The sequence below is a fragment of the Bos indicus genome, chromosome X, assembly GCF_029378745.1.
Source record: "Bos indicus isolate NIAB-ARS_2022 breed Sahiwal x Tharparkar chromosome X, NIAB-ARS_B.indTharparkar_mat_pri_1.0, whole genome shotgun sequence".
NCBI lineage: Eukaryota > Metazoa > Chordata > Mammalia > Artiodactyla > Bovidae > Bos > Bos indicus.
The window spans coordinates 132,956,412-132,977,632 of NC_091789.1; the positions used below are offsets into that span (position 1 = coordinate 132,956,412).

Below are 21,221 nucleotides of genomic sequence, written 5' to 3' on the forward strand. Positions count from 1 at the left end.
TTAATAATAGAAAACAAGAGTCAGCAAACTATACCTGAGACCTGCCCCCTATTTTTGTTAATGAAGTTTTATTGGAACACAACGTCACCCATTCTTCTTCCTGCTGCAGTGGCGGTGTTGACACCAGTATGACTTGCAAAGCTGTATTTTCTGACCCTCTACAGAAAAAAAAATGATAATATTCTGTAGTATGGTTCAAGTGTGTGCATGTATACCTGTGGCAGAGTCACTTTGATATTTGGCAAAATTAATACAATTTGTAAAGTTTAAAAATAAAATAAAATTTTTAAAAAAAAGAGAAAAAAACTAGAAAGCATTGACATAGTGAATTTTTTCCCCTCTTTTGTTTTTCTCCTTTTTGTTTATCTTTATTATTTAAGCTTTCTATCCTGGGCATGCATAATTTTTATAATGAAAGTTACTTTAATAAGGTGAATGATAAAACCAATAAGACACAAAAATGAAAAACTAGCTGAAAATTTTAAAAGATAAATTTAAAGATAGTTAAAAGTTAGAGGCAGGAGAATATTAACAATAGTATCTAGTTTCATGGGTACAACCACACAAGTAGTGTCCATTTCAGACTTCAGTATATGATACTTAATTGGGCAGCCATTATTTGAGTTTCTCCTATGTGGTGTTTGCTATAAGGATACAAGCAAGTATGGTGCCTGTTCCAAAGATTAATCTGGTAGGGACAATGGGATATGCTTAAACACTGATAAATGCCATAAACAATGTCCTGAAGGACTTTAAGAGCTTTTGTTCTGGTTAGGAGATAACTAACACCCAAGTAAAGCAATTGTTCAATGATATATATTGAGCTACTCTTCTAACTTTGTTTATGGTGCCTTTTGATGTAAAGGAGTTTTTAAATTTTATAACCAAATTTGTATCAATGTTTTCCTTTATGCTTGCATTTTCTAAACAGGTAGCCAAATACCACCACATCTCCCTCAGAGGTAAAGCGTCCCATTCTTTTCTGTCGCTATGCTTATCTTTTATACAGCAGTACCATGCTGTTTTAATTAAGGTATCATTTCAACTGAGGAAGACTTAGTTCAGATTTTGGTGTCTGAAATATTGCTTTATATTTTAGGGGTAATATTAAAAAGCATAACTCACAGTAAAATGTGAATTGTTAACCTGAGCATCACTAGTCATTAAAGCCAATTTAGACCAACCCTTTAAATTCAAAAAAGGTTATTTGGTTGCTCCTGTTCTTAAATGTTACAAGAGTAAAGTTGGTGACTGCTCTGTATGGGGACACTCCTGTTTTGTTTTGTGCACCTTAGTTGGTTGTAGAATAACCATGACGTTTGCCTCTTCTTGACAGTCTTAAGAAGCACCTCATGTTGAGACACTGGTTCAGTGTTGGGTGATTGTCCTGGCCTTGCTGCCCTTTTGCAGTATTGTAAGGAGCCTTAAGTAATTGATTTTGGGAGATGGAAGGGTTTATGTTCTGATGGAAAACTTTTTTTTTTTTTTTGATGGAAAACTTTTTAAGTGCTTTCCTTGCTGAAAAACTAAGATATGCATTTTTAATCAAGAGACATGCAGTTTCCCAGGCACAGTTGAAAATTTTATCTTGGCTATTTGTTTGAGTCCCAGGTGATTCTAATATGTTTGGTTACATAGAATAATTTTTCTAATGGAGTAATTTTTTTTTAATTCTTCAACTGTATTAGGTCATTTATAGAACATGGCCATAAAAATTTGATCTAGCAGAAAGAGTCGTGGCCTTTCACATGGTATCTGTAACACCTAATACTGCTACTGCTAAGTCGCTTCAGTCATGTCTGACTCTGTGCAACCCCATAGATGGCAGCCCACCAGGCTCCCCTGTCCCTGGGATTCTCCAGGCAAGAACACTGGAGTGGGTTGCCATTTCCTTCTCCAATGCATGAAAGTCAAAAGTGAAAGTGAAGTCGCTCAGTCGTGTCCGACTCCTAGCGACCCCATGGACTGCAGCCTACCAGGCTCCTCCGTCCATGGGATTTTCCAGGCAAGAGTACTGGAGTGGGGTGCCATTGCCTTCTCCAAACACCTAATAGGCCCTCTAATGTTTGCTCAATACAGGACAGCAGCACTGAGCTCTCATGGTAGGTAGCTCTGTCATCAAATATGTGCCTCCCTTCACCGTAGTTCCTTCATGCTTGGAGCAAACCTGCTGATTTCTAAATGCTCTTCAGTTCTTGAAAATTCGGTGATTTTTATGAAATCGGTACAGGTTATGTAGATTAACATTTGAGGTTTTTATTGGTTCCACATAGATTGTGTACGTTAAATAGAGTATTTCCCCACAGATCTTGATGCTTCTGTCGTTTGGTTTTGTTTAAATGACACTGTCTCAGTGATCATGTCTGAATACTGGCATACTTTAAAAAATATTTCTCAAAGCAAAAATACCTTAGAAGAACTTCTGGAAGCTATTTGAGGATGAAATGGAGTAGGGGGTTGTACAGTAGTTTCAACCTTCTTTCTTTTCCAGATTTACTTCAGTAAATGTTCCTTTTGCTCACTAATAACCCAGGGAGTGGACTTTTTTTTTTTTAATTTAGATTTTATCAGCTAGGAATGTGAATTTTAACTGTGGGCCTTGAAGTCTTTAACCTGGTTGATAATTGATGTTAGGAAACCAATAAGAATTTAAATGTAATTTACTTTCATTTAAGATAGGAAGAATCTGTCCTTACATCACAATCAAAAAGTTTCTTGCATGTGGTCATTTTCTTCCCATAGTTCGGAAACTCTTCCTCATTGACAGGGAACACCCATTACATGTCTACATGTGACCTTAAAGTAGTCTTGAAACTGTCTTTTGGAGTGTGTGTATAAACATTACACAGGGTAAAATTTCACATGTGAATGGATGACTTATTATTTTAGCAGTGCTGACTAGTTTCCGTTGCTTTTAAAGTGTCATATAGTTAAGAAATACCTTAAGAAATACCAACCTATCTCAGGATTCTGAAATAAAAGAATGTTCATTTTACTGGTTGTGAAAGTCATCCAGATTTCTGGGAACCAGGCGTATGAACATTTCAACAGGATTTTGCTATCAGCAAATCTGTTTTGGTTTCCTGTTCTGGCCTCCCTACCTATCAGCTACATTAGTGCCCTCGCCATTACGGTTCTCCTTTCTTTTACCACAGGAAAATTGTCAGGCCTCTCTCTAGCATTTCGGGACCCGCCTGACAGGAAATTTTCTAATTGCCGGAACAGCTGGTAGGGAAAAACTTTGCAGGGGCTTGGCCTTCCCTTTCTAACTTAAGTTTTACCATCAGAAATTCTTTTATCACCATCATGGTTTCGTAGCCATGTTTAAATTTCTGTCTTTTCGTGTTCGCTCTATACAGGTAAGCTTTGTTCAACTTCTTTAAAGACTAAAATGTTTCGGTTGGAGCTAAGTATAATTACACTAATTAAACAATTATTTTACTTTATATGTTCTTTTAAGTAGCTTTTCAGAATTCAAAACCAGTTCTTAAGGAACATTTAAAGGATGCTATTTCTGTTTGCTTAAAGTAAACCAGCTATTTATATTATACATTTCAACTCTGTGTATTTTCTACAGTTATTTTATATTGGCTTTTTAGTGCTAAAGTAATTTTTATCTTGTTAGTGTGTATAATTTTGTATTATAAAACAGATGACTGTAACTCTCAGTATTAAACTAGGCCTGAACAAAATTGGAAACGTACTAATATTTACAAGATTACCATGTAATAATAATGAAAGCAACATTGTAGGAGAATGTCTTATTTTAAAGTCAAGAACTTAAAAGCAGAGTTTTGTTGAAATTAGTTCTTTCAAAAATTTGAAGTTTTTAATCAATTATATTTTAAGCAGGTAATTTTATCTTAGAGTAGGCACAGTTTTTAAAGCATAACTTTGTTAAAATGTGTTTGTGAATGATAATTTGCATTGTATTTAATCTAAAAGCATGCCAAAATCAACTTGATATTTTCCCATGAGAATTGTGCTGTCCTCCTGCTTTTTAAAGAGAATTAAATTTGTTGATCAGGATTCCCGACTGGGAGAAAACTTAGTGCTCTTTGCAGCAGTTATTGAGAATATTAGTCTGGGAAACTAGCAATGCTCTTTTTTCAAGCATAGATTCAAGAAACTGGTTGGAATACTCTCTTAAAGAATTTGATTAAATGAGAAATGTTGAGCATATTTATTATTCATTAGCAAATCAAGTAAATTAGATTTGGTCAAATTGTAATCTAGAATAAATTAAAATGTAGTTTCTCACCACAACTTGAATAAGCAGCCTAATTATGTGTCACAGCCAAAAAATTAGCATATCTTTTTAAAATTAAAAAAATGTGTATTATGGAACTATAAGTATCTATATAGAAAGCAGTGTTTAATTTTGGATTATATATAATCTTATAATTTCATTTGTCAGAGTTTTTTTTTTTATGATAGGCCACAAAATGATTACATATCCATGAGTAGAAAATACTTATGTATTGACTTTTACTAAGGAATATTTAAATGTTTTATTTCCAGCTTCAACAATGTTTTCTGATATTAAAAACAATTTTAAAAATACAAATGCCTTAAGAACACACTTCCTGATTCAAGGGAGGGGAGGAAAAAGGAAATCATGTATACAAGGCAGGGCATAATGCCAAATGTTGAATCACTCTTTAAAATCAGTTAATGTCACCCAGTTTGGTTTTTTGATGTTTGGATGATAAAATATTATGTTTTCTATAACTCAGGTAGGCAGCATCAATTTCAGTTCCTTTTCTTTAATCCTTTTAAAAAAACATTTTAAGAACAAAATTCTATTTTTTCCCTTTCAACTTGAAAGGAAACATTGAGTTAATTTTTCCCTATTAAGGGAAAGACCTCAAAGACCATTTAAGACAAAACCTATGGACCTTTTCTTGGTCCTGGGAAACAAATGAAGTGACCTTTCTCTGTGACGGAAGGAGCACCAAAAGATCCATCTGTCCATGAATTTTCTCCTGCCATTTTTCTGTAATGTCTAAAATGATACTCTTTACAAATTCCAAAAATTACAAATTTTTTTTAACTGAACGGACTTTGTTTTATCTATCAGGGTCATATCTCAACAAGTGTTTACCCAGTAGTACGTTTTTGAAACCCTGGGTAAATTCCTGAAGAGCAGTTACTTTTCAGTATCTTAGTATTGCTAATACCTAGCACCATGCTGCTGCTGCTAAATCACTTCAGTCATGTCCGACTCTGTGCGACCCCATAGATGGCAGCCCACCAGCCTCCCTCGTCCCTGGGATTCTTCAGACAAGAACACTGGAGTGGGTTGCCATTTCCTTCTCCAATGCATGAAAGTGGAAAGTGAAAGTGAAGTCACTTAGTCGTGTCTGACTCCTAGCGACCCCATGGACTGCAGCCTACCAGGCTCCTCCGTCTATGGGATTTTCTAGGCAAGAGTGCTGGAGTGGGTTGCCATTGCCGGGCCCATAATCTGAATTGCCTTCTAACAAAAAGGAAGGACCCTAAGAGAATATGTCATAGATCAGAAACACTTCCATCAGGACCAGGCAGTCACGAAGGAAAAGTACAAGAGCTGCCTGAGTTTTAGTCCCCTCTTGAACCTTTCCTTTTCTTCCTCTCCTTCTCACTCTCTGATCCGAACACTAGTTTCCCTGTGTGCGCCACACTGGCCTTCACACTGGTTTGTCCATTTGCCTGGAATGCTCTTCCCCCAGATGGTTGACTCCCTCAACTCCTTCAGGAAATAGCGTCTTTTCAGTAAAGCCTGCCCTGGTGTTTTTATTTCAGATTGCAAGGCCTTCTTTCCATCCATGCACTTCTGATCCCTCTTATCCAACTTAATATCTTTTTTCCACAGTATGTATCATGTTCTAAGATGAACTTACTATAACTACTATTACTAGTAGTACTACTACTACTACTTATTATTATTAGGTCTCTCCCAGAACAGCAAAGATTTTGTTCTGTTTCATTTATCATATGTCTCAGACAATTAGAAGAGTGCCTGGCATGTATTAGGTGTTCAATAAATAAATGTTTAAATGGATGAATGAATTAATTCCCATTCGTAAGTTGAGAGTATTGAACACCTAGGCTGGAGTGCCAAGTGTCTGAAAGTGCGGGGAATGTAGATGAAGGATACAGGATTGTGATGTAGACCAGCTGCCAGCCTCACAATTTTACCTACAAGTACACCTTTATCAAATAAATGTGGACTTTGTAAAAATAAAAATATGAAATTTGTTACAACTTTTTTTAAATATGTAAGCTAAGTTTTTGTGATAATGAATGGGCAGCTACTGCTGCTGCTAAGTCGCTTCAGTCATGTCCGACTCTGTGTGACCCCATAGGCGGCAGCCCACCAGGCTCCCCAGTCCCTGGGATTCTCCAGGCAAGAACACTGGAGTGGGTTGCCATTTGCTTCTCCAATGCATGAAAGTGAAATCGTTTAGTCGTGTCCAACTCTTGCTATCCCATGGACTGCAGCCTACCAGGCTCCTCTGCCCATGGGATTTTCCAGGCAAGAGTACTGGAGTGGGGTGCCATTGCCTTCTCCAATGAATGGGCAGATATCCATATATCAGTTAAAGTGCAGTTGTGCTAGAAAATGTAAAAATGTGAGCCTCACAGAAAAATTATAATGGTTATAATGTATAGTTCTCCTCTACCTCATTGACAAAATTCTTTTCCCATAAAATTATAGTTGCTTCACTGTATACTTAAAGGCAAAAACACAATTTTACAAACTATCAAGCTGTAATTCTATGTTTTCCTATGACAGATTGATTTCAGTAACAGTTGATTTAGTGACATAAAGATAGGTTTGTCACATGTGAATGTCAGTCTGTCCTTGGTTATCTATATCTTCAGAAATTTGATATTCTTCCCTGCATCTATCTCATTGGATTCCAAATATGAGCTGGAAGAGCACGCTGTTGCTTTCCTATCTGTTATCCAAGATTGCCCAAGCATTAGTATAACGTCCTAATTGAACCTCAAGTTCATTTCTGAAATATTCATGGTCCAATAACTTGGAAAGACTCTAACATAAAGCACAATTTGGGAATCAAGATACCAACCAAGGATATCATGCCTATTATGCTACTGTGACTTCACTTATACGTAAAAGTAGATAGAAAATGGTTTACTGATATGATTAGTAAAAATTTCAACTGGGAAGGAAAAGAAAAATGTGTTGGGAATAGAACAGTGGCAAGGTTTTGGAACTTGAGCCATAGACATTGATCTTTTCTCTCTACCCCCAAGGACGATTTTTATATTCTCTGCACTCTCAATTTAGAAAAAAATTTTTAAAAGTCTAATATCCTCAAAATGATTGCATCCATTTTGGAGAGGATGTGGTAGGGGAGTGGAGGAAAGTGCTGTTTAAAAAAAGAAGCTGAGAAAAGAAGGATTTGAAGATTTATTTTAAAACAAGATTTACCATAATAGAAACTTTGGTATGAAGGTGGGAAAATAAAGTCAAGGATGTCTCTCAGAAAAGAGACAGAAACCAGGAGAAAAAAAGATGAGAATTAAATTCCAGACATACAATGTCCAATTGATAGAGTTGTTGTAAAAAGAGAAACCCTGAAGAGTAGTTGGAAGGAATTTATCAAAGAAATGTTAGAATTCCACCAGAGTTAAAAAATTCAAGTCTTTAGATTATAAAGGTTTACCAAGCATCTAGCATTCTGAAGGAGAGGAGACCATTTTTATCTCACTTAGTGTGGAATTTCAGAAATACAAAAACAGAGAAAATTCTTAAAACTTCCAGAAAGAAAAAGCAGGTCACGTACTAAAAAGTGTGTATCAGACTAGCATCAGCAGCAGCGCTGACTGCTAGAAGGCAGTGGACAAATGGCGCCAACATTCTTGGGCAAGGTTGTTTTTATTCTAAAATTTGGTAGGAAGCCAAACTATACAAATGTGAAGACAAAATAAAGACATTTTCAGATGTGCGAGATCCAGAAAGTTTTCTTCCACATCACTTTTCTTAGGAAGTTAGAAGGGAGTGATCTAAGAAAGAGAGAAATGTGGGAAACTGAAAATAGTAAATTCAACCAGGAAAGCACTGACGATACATCCCGAGATAATACCTATGCAGCAAGGTCTAGAGAACGACCCTTCCTGAGGGAAGGTAAGAAAGGCTCTCAGAAGAATAGAAAGTATGATTAAAAGCTAAGATTTCAAGTCCCCTTGAATTGTCCCAGAAGTCACTGTTAGGGACCGTATGAAAGGAAATTTAATAAACCTCCTAGCCTTCGTTTGAATAATGTATTGTCATGAAAATGCTGCTGCTTGTATAGGCATTCAGCTTTTAGAATCAGGCTTTGGGGAGAGCAAGAAGAATTTGGTAGTGGTTACAAGAGAGGATGTTAATTTTCTTAATATTAAATTAAATATTAATACAGCCTTAAATATTAATACAAAGAAGCTATCAGCAGGTGGGGGGTAATTTGAGGAAAAGAATGTATGGGCACTATTACCCTCCTACAAAGTGAAGAGTTAGGATCCTGTCTAAAACTTATCAAAAAAACGAGAGGGTTTTGTGAAAATAATTATCAGATAGTAGGGAAGAAGATGATGGATGGCAGGGGCATATAAGTAAGTCCTTCATCTTATTTTTAAATCAGTAGGCATTGTCATAAAGTTAATAAACTAAAAAATTATCAAAGTTAGTGCAGAAAGAATTAGATTTTTTTTTTAAAGCTTAGGTATGGCAGTGAGAAGAGACTTGCTTTTCATCTTAAACTATTCTGCCACTATTTGATTTGTTACCCATGTGTAAGTATTACTTAGATTTTAAAGACAAAAAATTTAGGAAACAGGAAATAACCCAGCTTGACAAAAGACTTTATAAGGGAATGTTGGGAAATAATGCCAGAAAAAGCAGTTGAGACCATGTTGCAGAGGACCTCCAGTGCCAAGGTGAAGCAGCGCATTTAATTTGGGAAAACTTGGAGAAGTTTTTGAGCAGTTGGTCATGTAACTGGAGCATCTACTTTCAGAAAATGAATTTGTCAGGAGGATGAATTGGAGTGGCAGTGGCAAAAAGGGGCATGATGAGTGACCAAGCTAGTTTCAGTTTCCTACAGGAAAGGTAATGATGGATTATATCTAGACAGCGTTACTAGAAATAGAATGAAAGGTATTCCCAGTACTGTGCTTAATACATAGTAGGTGCTTAGTGCGGTTATTCAAAGGAAAGGAAGGGTAGTCATCAAAAATGAAATCTTTCTTGAATAGTAACTGCTGTTTATTGTGAGATCCATGGCCTGATTGTAGCTCACACTGTGGAATGAGGCTTAATTCTGAATGCCTGTGACAATGCAGAACGGTTATAATCAGTAATCCTTCCCTGCCTGTGTTGCATTTTTATTTGTGACAGATAATTGTAGTGGGTATTTGCTATGAAATATAAGATGAAAAAATGTTGCAGCCTAATAAATTACATCCCACTTAACCCAAGGAAAAAAGTGCTAAAATATACAGCGTATGATAATAGTCTGTGACAAGCTTATGTTTCTCGTTTTGTTGGGTTTTGTTTTATTGTAGTTTTGGGCTGATTTTTATGTGTCTTGATTAAATAAGGTGTATTTAATCTTCTGATCTCAGGGTAAATAAATAATTGAAATTATATGTATACTTATATGTACTTTCAGCCTTTCTCTTCTGACACCTTCTCTCAAATATAGTAAAACCACCACCATCTTTAACTATCCTTTTCTTAACTCTAAGATGAAGAGTTCCATCTACTGTTCCATCATGCTGGAAAGACACTTTTTTTTCTGTCTAATCCTCCATCCAAATGTTAAATATTTTTTGATGTTGTGTTTTAGAGATATCCCTTTCTCCCCTCTCAGATCTCAGGTTGTCCTAGAAACAGGAAGTAACTTAGATATTTCAAACACAATAAATTTCAGCATGCTAATTCAGATGGCCTTGCTGAGGGTAGAAATTTCCACATTTACTTTGGAATATGTTTCAACCCCTCTCCCCAATAATCAGGTTTTTTTGTGTATAGTATTGATTCTACCTGATACAGCCACATATCAGAGCATAGCAGATTAGTCTGATCTGTTTTCAGATTTCTTTACACCCTATGCCCTCAGCCAATGAAACTAATTATTCTGATTATTTCCATTAGGAAGCATGAAGACTTGAAAATATTCAGTGCTAATGTTATGTAGAGGTTTAACTGGCCTGTGTGGTTGGCTGGTATTATTCTGTCTCTGACATTTAACTTAAAGTATATTTGCTTGGCATGTGTTCTCTTTTTACTTGATGGGTCAGTAAAGGCAGTTTATGTATGTTAACTTGAGGATTTCTAATATGAATACACTAAATTTATATTGTTTGATTTATAGCCAGAGGAAGTAGCTCTAACTCTGTTTTATCCCCTTATATTTGCATCAACAGGAAGAAGGCAGTATCAAAGAAATTGCAATCACACATCATGTAAAGGAAGGACATGAAAAGGCAGATCCTTCCCAATTTGAACTTTTAAAAGTATTAGGGCAGGGATCATTTGGAAAGGTAAGTCATGAATATGTACTTTTTAAAAAGTTGTTTTTTGAAATTAATGTGTATTTCATACAAATGGGGAATGGAAATATTTTATTGAAATACTACTGATCTCCCTACAAAGTGGTATTTTCTGTTTTTATAATTCTCACTGTCAATAAGTGTGAGAAAGTGAATAAAACCATTCAAAAGTACATTAGAAAGTTTTGTAAACTGGCAGTATTCAGTTCATTTTATCTTCACGGCGTTCCGTTCATTTTATCTTCACAGCATTCAGTTCAGTTCAGTCGCTTAGTTGTGTCTGACTCTGCGACCCCATGGACTGCAGCACACCAGGCTTCCCTGTCCATCACCAACTTCCGGAGTTTACTCAAACTCATGTCCACTGAGTCGGTGTTGCCATCCAACCATCTCATCCTCTGTCGTCCCCTCTTGCTTCTGCCTTCAATCTTTCCCAGCATCAGGCTCTTTTCAGATGAGTCAGTTCTTCACATCAGGTGGCCGAAGTATTGAAGCTTCAGCTTCAGCATCAGTCATTCCAGTGAATATTCAGGACTGATTTCCTTTAGGATTGACTGGTTTGAGCTTGCAGTCCAAGGGACTCTCCAGAGTCTTCTCTAACACCACAGTTCAAAATCATCAATTCTTCAGCACTCAGCTTTCTTTATAGTCTAATTCTCACATCCATCCATGACTACTGGAAAAACCATAGCTTTGACTAAACCGACCTTTGTCAGCAACCTCTCTAATTGCACTTCTCAAATGATTAAAAAACCACAAAATGTTCCTGTGATACACTGGTCTCTTTTTGAGGCTTCCTGTAGAATTGGAAGGTGATCCTGCATTACATTCTAACACTGCGTATCAGTCTTTCCTCTGGAATATCCCTAATTCCAGCAGAAAGTGAATAGGTACATCCAAGGAAATAGGGTTGGGGGTTAGCACTACAGATATGAAATTGGGGGACTTCTAGCTTGTCTTTAAAATGAATGCAAAGGTTGCATTCTAATCAGTGATATCTGTGTCTGTTTTAATATCTAAAAATATTTCCCAAATCTACTAGCTGAAATTGCAACATCTTTATCATTTTTCCCCCTGTTGCATACCTCAGGAGCACTTCCTGTACTCCATTTTGGGAAATATAGCTTTATAATCACTACTACTTGACCTGTTTATCTAGTACATTTCTCAGCAAGAGGAACTTTCTGAGAGTGCATTCAACTTTAACCATGCAATACTTCTTTGCCACCTCGCTGAGGAAGCATTTGAAGATAACATGTTTTGCAAGTTTCAAAACAAGACCAGTTTTTCTCTCTTGTGTATTTTAATGGGACTATTTAGCAATTCTTGGCTAACATAGGTAATCTGTTACAGCTGTTAACTTCTTCCAAACCCAGAATGATATTTTTAATCCAAATACAGATTAAGTAGCCAAAAGAAGATAATCGTTGCAAGTTTGTGCTCTAGGTCAGCCAGAGGTAGATTCTCTTTCTTTTTTTCCTACATACTTGCTATTTGTGCTTGAGCAAGTTACTGAACCTCTTAGAGCACCATTTCCCTCTTCTAGGCAGTCATCAGGTATTAAAGTTCTCAATGTTCCATTCTAGGCTCCCTTCTCCTCACTCTCTACCTGCTCCTAATTACTTTCTCTATGTCCACTATCTTAATAAAACCCTTGTACAGCTGACCTAAGAGATTTGCACCTTCAGTCTAGATTGTGCCTCCAAGCGCTGAACTCTATGTATAGCTACTTGTTTTTTTTTTTCTTTTTGCATACCTTAAAGTCAATTTAAATTCAATGTGTATAGACCAAACTCATGATTTTCCCCTAACCCCCAAACCTTTCCTGTTTTACTTTTCTCCATCACTATGAATGGCATCCATTCTTAACATATCCTTCTAGTCCCCACCCTTCCCTCTCCCCTCACCTCTACCAATATGATTTGTCCACAAGTTTTGTTGATCTAGTAAAGATTTCTCAAATCATGCCTGTTTTCTCTTTTTCCCTGCCACTTCTTCAGTCTATGCCACCACCATTTCTCCCTGACCTAATGAAGAAGGCTCCTACCTTGGGCTTCCCAAATTTATTCTTGCCTCAAGCCATTATTTACAGGGCAACCAAGAGGAGCTAGTCTTGTACTCTATCCCCTTAACCCTTTGGTAGCCTCCCTTTGCTTTCAGGAGAAAGACGAATTCTTTAAGATGATAGAGGAGCCCCTGAGTCTGCCCCCTAACTACCTCATCAACATCGCTTTATATACTTTTCGCTACCTGTGTTCTGGCCACATGGGCCTCCTTTTCAGCCTGTAAGCAAAAGCCTTTTGCACGTGCTGTTCCCTCTGCCTGAAACACTGTGTCCCACCCCACCTCTTCCTCCTCTGGTTAGCTCCTGTCATGCTTATGAGCTCAAAGAAGTCTTCCCAGCCATCCTGGCTAGATCATATTTGTCTCTTTTACCCTTGCAGAACATTACATACCTCATCTTCACAGCACTCACCACAATTGCAGTCTTTTGTTTGAGTAGTTATTCATTAATTGGCTATCTCCCACACTAGACTATATGTTCTATGAGTTCAGGGGCCATGCACGCCTTGTACCATGTCTCAGTGTTGATCCTGTAGCACGGTACCTAGCATATAGTTCTGGAAAGAATTAATGAGTAAATAATGTCCTACCCTCATAAAGTAGTAGTGAGAATTAAATCATGTAAGCTCAAGCTCATAATATCTGCTATGAGATTGTATTATCATGTAATTTATTACAGATAAACCAAAATAGATGGACTTATTTCAGTATATTATATTTTCAGGGAACATAATATTGAAGTTTCCAGGAGTTAGCATGCTTCTCCCTTTATTTCTTTAAGAGTAACTTAAATACCTTACTAAAAATAGCAAACATTAAATATAGGGCGTCTCCTTTCTTACTCATCCTCAAAAGCCAATCTAAGCCAAGGAAACAGGGATGACCTGTCACAGCCTAGAATAGCTTCATGGGGGAGTTAGAAAGGTCAGAAATGCTGGTGGGAGAAGATCCAATGGCATCTTGGACTGCTGCTGCTACTGCTATGCTTGACTGGTGACCTGCCAGAGGCAGCGGAATAAGAGGGCCCTGAGCAGAAGCACAGAACTGAGTTCAGTTCAGTCGCTCAGTCGTATCTGACTCTTTGCGACCCCATGAATCGCAGCACGCCAGGCCTCCCTGTCCATCACCAACTCCCAGAGTTCACTCAAACTCATGTCCATCAAGTCGGTGGTGCCATCCAGTCATCTCATCCTCTGTCGTCCCCTTCTCCTCCTGCCCCCAATCCCTCCCAGTTTCAGAGTCTTTTCCAATGAGTCAGCTCTTCGCATGAGGTGGCCAAAGTATTGGAGTTTCAGCTTTAGCATCAGTCCTTCCGAAGAACAACCAGTCCTTTCGAATGGACTGGTTGGGTCTCCTTGCAGTCCAAGGGACTCTCAAGAGTCTTCTCCAACACCACAGCTCAAAAGCATCAATTCTTCGGTGCTCAGCTTTCTTCACAGTCCAACTCTCACATCCATACATGACCACTGGAAAAACCATAGCCTTGACTAAATGGACCTTTGTTGGCAAAGTAATGTCTCTGCTTTTGAATATGCTATCTAGGTTGGTCATAACTTTCCTTCCAAGGAGTAAGCGTCTTTTAATTTCATGGCTGCAGTCACCATCTGCAGTGATTTTGGAGCCCAGAAAAATAAAGTCTGACACTGTTTCCACTGTTTCCCCATCTATTTCCCATGAAGTGATGGGACCAGATGCCATGATCTTCGTTTTCTGAATGTTGAACTTTAAGCCAACTTTTTCGCTGAAACTGGGTAGCTGGCCCAATTCTTATCCTGATGTCACCACTGTGACTAAGTGAACTGTTTCATCTCTCAAAGCCCTAGCTTGGGCAGCTATAAAATAGACATTGCTTAGTAGGCCTGCTTCCCCAAATTATCATGAATGATGCATTACAAATCCTTGTGAAAGTCATTTGCAAAAACTAAGATGTGCTGAAAGGTATGAAGAGGGTGCTTTCAAAGAAGGGTGAAGAAAGCTTGCAACCCATGAAGACAATATTTCTTGTAGAATGGCCCAAAGAAACTTGATTAGGGACTCTTAAGAATAAATATAAATATCATATAAATCCTCACTATCCCTACCTAATTAGAATTTATTTCAGATCAGAAATACTCATAATCTCTGACTGCCTTTAATATTTGAACATCATTCCTTCTTAGGAACCACCCTGACTGAGAATACACTTTTTCTCCCCAAGTTGGCTCACTGCTAGCTGGCTGAAAGAAAGTTTCACCAGTGAAGGGGGACAAGGGGAAAGATTTAGGCAGAGAAGCATACCCTGCATCAGGGTTTCTGTGTACACTGTGGCACTTTTCAGTGAGGTCATTGCCCATTGTCTTTGGAAAAATTTCTCAAAGTGAGGAACTCTGCCTTGCACCAGAATCAGTTGAATGAATCAGTTTTTGATTTTGTGCTAATAGTCTACTGTGCTGATGCAGATAATTGAGAGCTGACCCTAGAATTATTCCTTGATTATAGTTGTGTCTCTTCTTAGCATCTGTGGCAGCTCAATAGCACTGCTAGGAAAGAATGGGTAGGAGAAAAAAGAAGTCTGTTAAAAGAATGGGTAGGAGAAAAAAGAAGTCTGTTAAAAGTCTGTTTAGGAGAAAAAAGTCTGTTAAAAGAATGGGTAGGAGAAAAAAGTCTGTTAAAAGTCTGTTTAAACAGACTTTAGCAAGTCTGTTGAAAAGTTTGATGGAAAAGATCATGAAACTCATGGTCAAAATGAGTAGAGGGGATATATTGATAGTTTTGTATTAGCTATGTTATAGTATGACCGTGTGGAGAAGGCAGTGGCACCCCACTCCATTACTCTTGCCTGGAGAATCCCATGGACGAAGGAGCCTGGTAGGCTGCAGTCCATGGGGTTGCTAAGAGTCGGACACGACTGAGCGACTTCACTTTCACTTTTCACTTTCATGCATTGGAGAAGGAAATAGCAACCCACTCCAGTGTTCTTGCCTGGAGAATCCCAGGGACAGAAGAGCTTAGTGGGCTGCCATCTATGGGGTCGCACAGAGTTGGACATGACTGAAGCGACTTAGCAGCAGCAGCAGCAGCAGCAGTATGACTGTGAGTTATTTAGAGCAGGCTTTATTCATTTTGCATAAATCTCACACTGAATTTTGGAAATATTTGGAAAATCAAGAAGCTCAGTTACATACCTGGGAATTGTATTCTTAATATTTAGGTTATATGTGTATATTTTATTTTTAAAAGATGGGGAAGCAGGGTTCTGACTTAGCTTACATTAAGTATTTATGAGTAGGCTTCTTCAGTATAAGTGTTTTAAATTGTTCTGCCCAAGTCAAAACTGCAGTGAGATATCACCTCACACCAGTCAGAATGGCCATCAATAAAAAGTCTACAAATTGTAAATGCTGGACAGGGTGTGGAAAAAAGGTAACCCTCCTACACTGTTGGTGGCAGTGTAAATTGGTACAGCCACTATGGATGTTCCCTAAAAAACTAAAAATAGAGTTTCCATATGATCCAGCAATCTCACTCCTGGACATACATCCAGAGAAAACTGATTTGAAAAGATACATGTACCCCAGTGTTCATAGCAGCATTATTTACATAGCCAAGACATGGAAGCAACCTAAATGTCCATCAGTAGATGAACGGATAAAGAAGATGTGGTGTGTATACACAATGTAATATTACTTGGCCATACAGAAGAATAAAACGAATGCCATTTGCAGCAACATGGATGGACTTAAAGATTATCATACTAAGTGAAGTAAGTCAGAAAGAGAAAGGCAAATATCCTATGATGTCACGTACATGTGGAATCTAAAATATGATACAAATGACCTTATTTACAAAACAGAAACAGACTCACAGGCATAGAAAACAAAGTTATGGTTACCAAAGAGGAAAGAGGATAAGGGAGGGATAGAATAGAAGTTTGGGATTAGCAGATAGAAACTACTATATATAAAATAGACAAACAACAAAGTCCTACTATATAGCATAGGGAACTATATCCAATATCCTGTTGTAAACCAAAATGAAAAAGAATGAATATATAAATGGAATCACTTTGCTGTACACCAGAAACTAACACATTGTAAATCAAGTATACTTCAATTTAAAAATAAAAATAAATTGCTCTGCCCAGTAAATGAGAAATTGCGGCAGTTTTTATATAGAAAAGACTATTCAACAGAATTGAATCAGCAGAAAATTATGGTTAACGGGAACTCCTGTATAACAATTTTTATGGAATCAGAATTTTTGTTCTGTTAAAAGCAGAGTAGTTACCACCTGTGTTATACTTTAAACATGTTAGACTGATTGCTACATGTTTTAAAGATTTTTCCTTGTCTTACATGTTATTTGATCTTCAGGGAATTGGCAAATAACAATAAGAAATGTGTTCACTTATATTGACACCTAAAGTTATAAGCACTGTTTACAATTCATTGTGTTTATAATTGATAGAGTTTGAGGAAAATAGTTAATGTACCAGAATCTTTCTAATAAGCTGTATTACAATAGGAGTCTTATTTTAGCAATAGCATAGTTTGTGATACTTTGTAAAACTTACTTTCTCTTATTTAAATACAGGTTTTCTTAGTCAAAAAAATCTCAGGCTCTGATGCTAGACAGCTTTACGCCATGAAAGTACTGAAGAAGGCCACACTGAAAGGTAAGTGCTACTGCAGTTTGTAGTGTTCGTGTAGTATGAACAGACGAAAAATCTCAATTGATCTCATATGATTTCTCAGCCAGTTACTTAAATTCTGAATCTGTTCCTATTACTGTCTTTAAATTTAGACTTTGTTTTAGTGGATTTTTTCCTACAAGACTAGGACTCATATGACTAGTGATAATGGGAGTTGCCATGTTTTGAAAGAAGTATGACAAATTTTTCTTGGGTTTTAGGCAAATAGAAGTTTAGAATATTAAAACTAGGTTTGATACGTTTACCAGTTCATATTAGTATTTTAATATTTTAAAAATGTACTAATTAATTTATGACACACAATAGCTTTTATTCTAAGGACTTTAACATTTTGACTTCTGGTCTGCAAATTGGTTCTTGTAGGTAAACAGTCTCTTAGAAAAAATTGTACCTAGATTTCAAAATACTTAAATCTTCCTTTTTAAAAGTAGTATTGGGTTTTTTTTTTACCACATAACCTCTAATTGTTTTATGTGTTGATTCCTAACATCTCTTTTTCCTCTTCAAGTTTATCTGTATTTTCTAAAGGTTTTAAAATATTCTGGAAGGAATATTTATGATGATCAATTACTATTTCTGATGTTATTTTTCCCAATTAGTAACTCACGCTGGATTTTGCCATCATTTCAAGAAATTTCATCTTCTTCTAAAAATACCATCCATTGCTTCTGTTCTTTTGCTCTTTCCTGAATGTATTTTTTCTTTCCTATCTAGTGTCCACTTCCTGACCTACTACTTAGTTGATTCTTGCTGGGACCAGGGCATTAAAATTATATCCTTAGTGTCCTACTCTGTGTCACTATTTTTTATAACTTCATACTCAGGAATCCCATGTTATACAGCTACATCTGTTGTTTGGTCATCCAGTTGTTTCTGACTCTTTGTGACCCCATGGACTGCAGCATGCCAGCCTCCTTGTTACTCACCATCTCCCGAAGTTTGCTTCGGGGTTGATTTCCTTTAAGATTGGCTTGTTTGACTTCCTTGCTGTCCAGGGGACTCTCAGAAGTCTTCTCCAGCTTATTTAAGAGAGTTCATTTACAGAAGCAACAGAAGTAGTTTGTTTTCATGTATATAACAGCACTTGTGTTGTGCATAATATATATAAAGGAAACAATGAAACTCTGAGAAACCTAAAAGATATTAGGAAAGGAAAAACATGCCCAATTTCTTTTAGAGAAGGCTAATAAGATTCTCAGTATTCCACTAGTCATCTAGTTAGCTCCATATCCTCAAGATTCCTGTTGCGTTTTCCTTGAAATATTCAAAATTTCACTTGAAAACATATGCCTCAAAGAGTATTCTAAAAGAGAAGAAGAAAGGAACAAGCTTTATCAGGCTTAAAGCTTATTAAAGCAGTAATGCTGCTAAGTCACTTCAGTTGTGTCCAATTCTGCGCGACCCCATAGATGGAAGCCCACCAGGCTCCGCCATCCCTGGGATTCTCTAGGCAAGAACACTGGAGTGGGTTGCCATTTCCTTCTCCAGTGCATGAAAGTGAAAAGTGAAAGTGAAGTCGCTCAGTTGTATCCGACTCTTCGAGACCCCATGGACTGCAGCCCACCAGGCTCCTCCGTCCATGGGATTTTCCAGGCAAGGGTACTGGAGTGGGGTGCCATTGCCTTCTCCGAAAGCAGTAATAATTCAATGTATTTTGAGGGGGAAATAATATAGGTATATAAACCAGTGGGACAAAATAGTACAGAAGTATTATATATTAAAGTTTAATGTATTTGTTACAAAAATATTAATTGCTGTGCTGTATGACAAAGCATATGTCCAGAAAATGAGAAGTTTAATACTGATTTTATAAATTTTGCTTGAAATCCTTCTGAACAACCTGGAAAAAAGTTAGTCTTCTCTTAAACCATATACCATAGTAAACAACAATCTAACTGAATTTTACAATTTAACACATCCTAGAAAACTTGTGAAGAAATGTTGAGCAAATCACAAATTATAAGCAGATTGACAATACAAAAATTATTGGCCCTTCATATAATGAAAAGTAGTATAAATAGGAAATCAGGAGATAATTTGCCTTAGATATCACAAAATAGTAATATATAAGGAATTTACTAAAAGACTCCTACTGGCCAAATCTAGGACAGTTTAAACATTGCAGTAATTAATGATAGTGATCGATTACAACCCACTGAATAAAGAATCCATGGGTTAATCCATAAAATAATTCATGGAGAACAACAGAAAGCTCTTTCTTACAGTAGAATTCCAACTAATAAATGTAAAAGGAATGATTGGTTTAGGAGTTCCTAAGAAATAACACTACAACCTCCACCTACAGGGTTTTAGAATACATTTTATATAAGGGGACAAAATAAACCATATTTGGAAAGATGTCTCAGTTTTCTGATAAATGCATGTAAAATAATGAGTTTTTTCATATGATGGCAACATAAATTAGAAAGCTGTTTTGCATTAAGTATAGCAAGCCATTATTGCTGCTAAAGTAACCTGAGGAAATAATCTTAAAGGAAGATTTTGTGTACTTGTCATTTTTTCATTGCAACAGTATTTACAATATCAAGAATTTAAAATCTTATAAATATTGAAAAAGAGAGGCCCGCCAGAGCCTGTTCAGGTCGACTGACCAGAGTCCGCGAATTCAACACTCCAAGCCCGTCCGGATGGCCCCGATCCCAGCTTTCTATCCTTTGAAAACACTAAGAATAATGTCCCTGCATCAGTTTTACTGGAAATAGAACTGCCTTATGATCCAGCAATCCCACTGCTGGGCATACACACTGAGGAAACCAGAAGGGAAAGAGACACGTGTACCCCAATGTTTATCGCAGCACTGTTTATAATAGCCAGGACATGGAAGCAACCTAGATGTCCATCAGCAGATGAATGGATAAGAAAGCTGTGGTACATATACACAATGGAGTATTACTCAGCCATTAAAAAGAATTCATTTGAATCAGTTCTAATGAGAAGGATGAAACAGGAGCCTATTATACAGAATGAAGTAAGCCAGAAAGAAAAACACCAATACAGTATACTAACACATATATATGGAATTTAGAAAGATGGTAACAATAACCCTGTATACAAGACAGCAGAAGAGACACTGATGTATAGAACAGTCTTATGGACTCTGTGGGAGAGGGAGAGGGTGGGAAGATTTGGGAGAATGGCATTGTAACATTTATACTATCATGTATGAAACAAGTCACCAGTCCAGGTTCAATGCACGATACTGGATGCTTGGGGCTGGTGCACTGGGATGACCCAGAGGGAGGGTATGGGGAGGGAGGAGGGTTCAGGATGGGGAAAACAGGTATACCTGTGGCGGATTCATTTCGATATTTGGCAAAACCAATACAATATTGTAAAGTTTAAAAATAAAATAAAATAAAAAATTAAAAAAAGAGCTAAAGGGGGAGGAGCCAAGATGGCGGAGGAGTAGGACGGGGAGAACACTTTCTCCCCCACAAATTCATCAAAAGAGCATTTAAACGTCGAGTAAATTCCACAAAACAACTTCTGAATGCCGGCAGAGGACATCAGGCACCCAGAAAAGCAACCCAACTCTTCGAAAGGAGGTAGGAAAAAATATTAAAGACAAAAAAAAAGAGACAAAAGAGGGAGGGGCGGAGTTCCGTCCCGGGAAGGGAATCTTAAAAAGAGAGAAGTTTCCAAACACCAGGAAACCTTGTCACTGCCGAATCTGTTCTGAGCTTCGGAAGCACAGAGGGCAACATAACAGGGAGAAAAAATAAACAAACAATTAAAACGCGCAGATTGCGAGCCCTAGGGTAACTCCCCCAGCGGAGAAGCAGCGCAGACGCCTGCATCTGCCATTAGCAAGCGGGGGCTGGGCAGGGAGGCGCGGTGCGGGCTGCATCGCTGAGAGTAAGAATCTGGCCTGAATACCCTGAGCGCTATCTGAGCGAAATAA

At 37.4% G+C, this 21,221-nt stretch overlaps 1 protein-coding gene across 7 annotated transcripts in view; it reads left to right on the forward strand.

Moving 5' to 3' along the window:
* Positions 1-21,221, forward strand: part of RPS6KA3 (ribosomal protein S6 kinase A3) — a 159,357-nt gene that overhangs the window by 90,159 nt on the left and 47,977 nt on the right. For 6 of the 7 annotated variants that reach the window (XM_070784985.1, XM_070784982.1, XM_070784987.1 and 3 more), the window contains 2 exons: positions 10,420-10,536; positions 17,182-17,263. In XM_070784985.1, the coding sequence (XP_070641086.1) occupies positions 10,420-10,536; positions 17,182-17,263 (199 nt within the window). Of the gene's footprint in view, positions 1-2,523; positions 3,360-10,419; positions 10,537-17,181; positions 17,264-21,221 lie in introns of those variants that run through there. The other variant, XM_019955706.2, reaches the window with a different exon arrangement.